The 6,275-nt window shown below is 49.0% G+C and overlaps 1 protein-coding gene across 1 annotated transcript in view; it reads right to left on the minus strand.

Moving 5' to 3' along the window:
• LOC122553150 (protein-tyrosine kinase 2-beta-like) overlaps window positions 1–6,275 on the minus strand; it is a 40,800-nt gene that overhangs the window by 16,778 nt on the left and 17,747 nt on the right. The window contains exons 6-8 of the mRNA XM_043696739.1: window positions 5,711–5,826; window positions 2,605–2,705; window positions 1,703–1,792 (exon numbers count right to left, since the gene is read on the minus strand). Coding sequence (XP_043552674.1) covers window positions 1,703–1,792; window positions 2,605–2,705; window positions 5,711–5,826 — 307 coding nt within the window. The remainder of the gene's footprint in view (window positions 1–1,702; window positions 1,793–2,604; window positions 2,706–5,710; window positions 5,827–6,275) is intronic.

The raw sequence follows: 6,275 nt of genomic DNA on the forward strand, positions 1-6,275 counted from the left end.
GGTTATCGAGGGAGACAGGAATGTGGATTGGAAATTCCAATTAAAGCAGCCATGACCTTATTGAATGGTGGAGTGGGCTCAAGGAGCTGAATGGCCTCCTGCTGCTCCCTGCTGAGAGGTAAGGCATGCTGGGAATCTGGATTTATTCTCGTTGGAGGCTGAGAGGAGATCTGACTGGAGGTAGATAAGAGCAGGTAGGCAGAGCAAAGCCTCTGCTTACACAGACAGGGGGGGGTGGGAAACAGAATTCACTTCCTGGGCCAAGGGGCTGTGCGAAGTGAGAGTGATGTTCTTTATGCAGTGTGGTGCGCTGGGCAGGGAAAAACAGAACCATCTTTTCGAGAGAGAGAGATCCCAAAGGAACAAACTGACTGGGAGACGGGGGATAGAACGGGGAACAGGAACTGACTGAATCACTCAGTGGGGAGACCGCATTCCAGTAGATGGGTCGAATGGCCTCTTTCTGTACCATCACAGAACCATACAAGGCATAAGAGGCCCTTTGGCTGATCAGGTCTGCGCTGCTAGAATTACAACAAATCAACATTTGCCCCACTTTCCGGAACACTTGGCCTAGTCTTGAATATCGTGACGTTCCAGTTGCTCATCCAAGTACTTTCGACAAATGGAGAGGTTTCCCACCTCAACCACCCTCCCAGGCAGTGCATTGCAGACTGACATCTTGGGGGTGAAAGGATTTTGCCTTAACCCTACTCTTCAACCTCTGCCCTTCACCTGACAATTAAGCCCCTTGTTATTGACCCTTCAAATAAGGGGAACTGCTGCTTTCCATCCACCCTGTCCAAGCCCCTCATAATCTTCTACCCCTCTGAAGGTCCCCTCTCAGCATTCTGCACTCTAAATAAAACAGCCTTAACTGATCCAACCTCTCTTCATCGCTGAAATGTTCCATCCCAGGGACCATCCTGGTGAAGTTCCCCAGTACAATCCCATCCTTCCTGTAGTGTGGGGACCAGAACTGCACACAGTCTTCCAGCTGGGGCCTGACCAATGTCCTGTCCTGCCCCAACATCACCTCCCTGCTCTTACAGTCTGTGCCTCAACAGGTAAAGGCAAGTGTCCCATCTGCCTTCATTACAACCTTAACACCTTGTCCTGCCCCCTTCAGGGATCCGAGACAAATATCCCAAGATCCCTCTGAGCTTGTTAGTGTAATGAAAAACATATTCAGGCAGTGAGTTGTTTGGGTCTGGAATGGACAGCCTGGGAGTGTAGGTAAGGCGGGTTTAATCGAGACATTCAGAGAGTCATCTGGAAAGGAAGGAGATGAAGGAGAGAGTGGGAGAGTGGCATTGAGTGAGCTGCTCCTCCGGAGAGCAGGCACACACGCAGTGGGCCGAATGGCCTCTATCTGGAGCAATCCTGGGAATCTGAGACTCTTGTCCTGACTCTTCACCGTTGGGATTTGGGAGATACGGGGAAGATAAGAATGTCTTCTCCAGCCTGCACCCTGAGATTACAATGGGGGGTGGGGGGGGGGGGGGGGTTCCCTTGGGGTAGAGCACCATCTCTCAGTGGCTGCCTCAGCAAATAGACGGGGCACTTTATCATTTGCCATGTCTGACACTCCATATGGTTTTGGACAGGGCAAAGGACGGAGGTCACGATGCCACAGCTGGCCCCACCCCCGAGACAGCCAGACAGACAGACAGGACTTGGCAGAACTCTCTCTGTCACTTACCGAACATCCACACGTCACTCGAGGAGGTAAACCTCCGGAAGTTAATGGATTCTGGGGCCATCCACTTAATTGGCATCCTTGTCACTGATGCTGTGGGATTAACAAGACAACATGAAGGAAGGACGATGGACTGCTGTCCCCAGACACTCCCACAGCAAGAAACAGGAGCCCAGGCTCTTCACCACACACTCTCCAGGAACAGCTCTCATTATTAGGACAACATACATCAGTGCAGGGGGTAGGATTCATTCCAACAATTCAATCTCTTAACGTCAATCACTCCCAGAACAGGGACAGCATGGAGTTAGATACAGAGTAAAGCTCTCTCTACACGCTCCCCCATCTCACACCCCCAGGACAAGGACTTCACAGGGTTAGAAACAGAATAAAGCTCCCTCTACACGCTACCCCATCTCACACCCCCAGGACAGGGACAGCACAGGGTTAGATACAGAGTAACGCTCTCTCTACGCTGTCTCCCTAGCAGGTTTGTGAGCACCCTGACTAGTGACTGGGATCTCCCACTGGGACCACCTGTTTATGTGTCACTGGATTGTGAAATAACCTATACACATCCCCATGGGTATCACCAGGAAAGTGTCAAATATTTCTTTCACCAGATCTCAAACCACCTCATGCCCAGTGAAATACATTCGCCGTGAAGTCATGTTGATGTAAATGTTAATCAGACAGCCCCTTATGTGTCACAAAATTCCAACATCTATCCACCAATCCCACACAGGGAGGGGTCTGTCTGCCTTATGCCTCACATCTCAGATGGGGCTCCGAGCCCAGAGCTCAGATATTACTATTTTCCCAGATACTCAGTGTGTTTCAGCTTCCCTGTGTCTGGAACACAGAGAGACTGAGAGTGCTGAAAGACTGGAATGAAGCATCCCTACCTTTGTAATAATTATCGTCTTCGATATAACGTGAGAGACCAAAATCTCCCAACTTCACACAGTCGTGAGCAGCGACCAGAACATTCCTCACCGCTATATCCCTGAGGGAGGGAAAGACAAGGGAGAGATGGTCAGAAAGAGAAAGAGAGGGGGGACAGACAGAGAAAGAGAGGGAGACATGGAGTGAAGAGAGGAAGAGGAAGAAAGAGGATGAGATGGAGTAAGAAAGACAGTGAGTGAGAGAAGTGAAATTAGAAAGAGAGAGAGAGAGAGAGATACAGACAGACAGACAATAATCACTTCATTCAACTTTAAGAACATAAGAAACTGGAACAAGCAGAGTCCATTCTGCCCCATCCAGCTCCATTGAATACGGTAACATTCAGCAGCTGATGGAAACTCAAATCCCTTTGATGTTCAGGCACTCTCCAGCCTCTTACTGTTGAAGAAATTCTCTGTATCTCTGTTTCCCTGTCTAACTGGATAACCACATCCTTGTCTACAATGTAGTTTATCTGCCAAATCTTTTCCCCACGCACTTAGCCCCTTCGAATCCCTCTCAAGCAGTTTTGTATATTCCTCACGGACCCTTACCCTTTGGGTCTAACTTGGGAACTGCATCCTTTATTGTAGACCTGACACGTTCCCTACGGCTGATGCTGGGCAACCCTGTCTCAGCATCCTCTTTCCATGGTGAGGCTGAGGCGGGAGGTATTCACCAGCTTCCAACCCTCCCACAGTCTGTATTATTTTAAATTGTGACCACTAACACACCCACTATATCTACAGCAACTCTTCCAAAACACTGACGTGTGAATCTTCAACTGCATGGGATTTATCCGCTTTAAGACATATTAAATTGTCTGGTAATTTTTATTTTCCTAATGTTGATATCTTACCCTTTCACTCAGGCCCCTAGCTTCTCCAATAATTCTAGGAGGTTTATAAACATTCCATAGAACATTCCAGCGCAGTCCAGGCCCTTCGGCCCTCTGACCTGTGGAACCATCTGATGTTGTGCTGACCTGTGGAACCATCTGAAGCCCATCTAACCTGCACTATTCCATTCTCATCCATATGTTTAAATGCCCTTCCAGTTAGCGAGTCTACCGCAGTTACAGGCAGGAAATTCCATGCCCCTACTACTCTGTGAGTAAAGAAACTATCTCTGACATCTGTACTACAGCTATCACATTTCAATTTAAAGCTACGTCCTCTCATGCTAGCCATCAGCATCTGAGGAAAAAGGCTCTCACTGTCCACCCCATCTAACCCTCTGATTATCTTATATGTCTCAATTAAGTCACCTCTCAACCTTCTTCTCTCCAATGAGAACAGACCCAGGTCTCTCAGCCTCTCCTCATAAGACCTTCCCTCCAGACCAGGCAACATCCTGGTAAATCTCCTCTGCACCCTTTCTAAAGCTTCCACATCCTTCCAATAATGCAGTGACCAGAACTGCACGCAACATTTCCTGCCATTTCCTCATTCCTCTTGACCTTGCTTGTAAAGCATACTTTGCGAATCTTTTCCTTTCCATACACATGGAGAAGCTTTTACAGTACACCTTTGTGTTTCTCACTGTTTTACTGTCATCATGGAAAGCCAGTTCCCCTGACCCTCAATCCAATCAAGGGGAACCGGAGTCTGACGGAGGAGTCGGCAGGAAACTGATGGATAGTTTGGAAACTCGGCTGGTTCCCTCTGATCTGCCTGACTGTCCATCCTGTGGAGCTCTTCCTCAGAATAAAACCCCTCAGAAAGTCCTCACAGAATACAGTGACAGCCTCCACTCCTCAGACCTTCTCTGTTTTTCAACATTTTCATGGAATGTGGGAGGTTGGCATTTATTCCCCAGCCCTAATGTCAGAGGACAGTTAAATCAACCCCATTGACGAAGGTCTGGAGTCACGTGTAGGCCAGACCAGGTAAGGATGGCATGAGTGACCCAAGTGGAGTTTTATGGCAATTGATGATGGTTGTCATGAGACTAGCTTCCCATTTCAGATTTTATTACCGTATATACTCATGTAAAGATCAAATTTTTTAGACTAGTTTTTAAGGTTAAATTTATGGGATCGACTATTACATGGATACGACTTTTGAGGGGCTGAAATTCACGTTACAGACCAAAATACCATGTCTTAGCCGTAGCCCAATGGATGTCTAAATGAATAACGAAAACACACACTGAATCACGGTAATATTACTATTGCAGGAGTGCTACAGGGGAACGGAGCTCAGCGCAGGGGGAGGTTGTCATCTGACTCTGACCTGATGCGTCTTTAAAAACCAGTGTGAATTGTACAGAAAAACACATAATAACACAAAAGAAAAATTTCATTTCCTCATCGTAACATTTACGTACAGAATAGTACCTAGACTCTGAAATGTTGATCTGTTACTGGTGAAGAACTAAAATTAACTTTTCTATGAGATATACAGAAAATTCCAGATGTTCTGGCCAAAAGTAGGAGATTGACTTTTACTCACGTATACATGGTAATTGAATTTAAATCCCACCAGTCACTGTCAGCACTAGCCTGAGCCTCTGGATTGTTAGAGAGCAGTGACATTAACAGGACAGCACCAGCTCCCCCCATCCCCTTCTTCCCCCTGACCCCCCTCCCACTTCATTGGTCCATTCAGCAGTGGGTTCCTCAACACTCCTCTGGAGCAGGGATCTGTCTGTCTGATTATTCAGGGAGAGCCCCACAGCTTTCTGGGGAAAGGCAATCCGAGAGTTTCAGAGCCAGACATCAATCACCTTTCCCCAGAATGCTCACTCAGTGAGTTGCTCAGCTCCCGCTGCTCTGTCAGCTCGCTCAACTTCTCCTGCTCCCTCATCTCCCTCACACACACAAATAGCACAGCTCATGTTTGGAATGCGTCTCAGGAGGACATTACTCATGACTGTACAACTGTCAGAGATTGGCTATTACACATGAGAAAGCCCTTCAGCCCACTGAGCTCATACCAGACCTACCCAGCAGCAAATTAGTCCCATCTACAAATCCAGGATGAGCCAGTCCCAGTATTGATCCTGTCTCCACACCTGGCCAGACAGCAGTGATCAGATGACCACTGGATCAAGTGACTGACTTACCGATGAACAACTTTCACTCCCTCGAGGTACGCGAGAGCTTTGGAGATCTGCAAGGAGTAGTCAATCAGGGTCAGCACGTCCAGGTTGTTTTTATTTGTAGCCAGGTAGCTTTCCAACTGAATAGACACAAAACACAGAGACCGGAATCAGACACCAGGATCGGAGACCGGGATCGGAGACCCGGAGCGGAGACCGGGATCAGTGACCGGGAGCGGAGACCGGGAGCGGAGACCGGGAGCGGAGACCGGGATCGGAGACCGGGAGCGGAGGGCGGGAGCGGAGGCTGGGATCGGAGGTCGGGATCGGAGACCGGGATCAGAGACCGGAATCAGAGACCGGGATCGGAGACCGGGATCGGAGACCGGGAGCGGAGATCGGGAGCGGAGACCGGGATCAGACACCAGGATCGGGAGACCGGGAGCGGAGACCGGGAGCGGAGACCGGGATCAGAGACCGGGATCAGAGACCAGGAGCGGAGACCGGGATCAGAGACTGGGATTGGAGACCAGAATCAGAGACCGGGATCAGAGACCGGAATCAGAGACCGGGATCGGAGACCGGGATC

The sequence above is a fragment of the Chiloscyllium plagiosum genome, chromosome 9, assembly GCF_004010195.1.
Source record: "Chiloscyllium plagiosum isolate BGI_BamShark_2017 chromosome 9, ASM401019v2, whole genome shotgun sequence".
NCBI lineage: Eukaryota > Metazoa > Chordata > Chondrichthyes > Orectolobiformes > Hemiscylliidae > Chiloscyllium > Chiloscyllium plagiosum.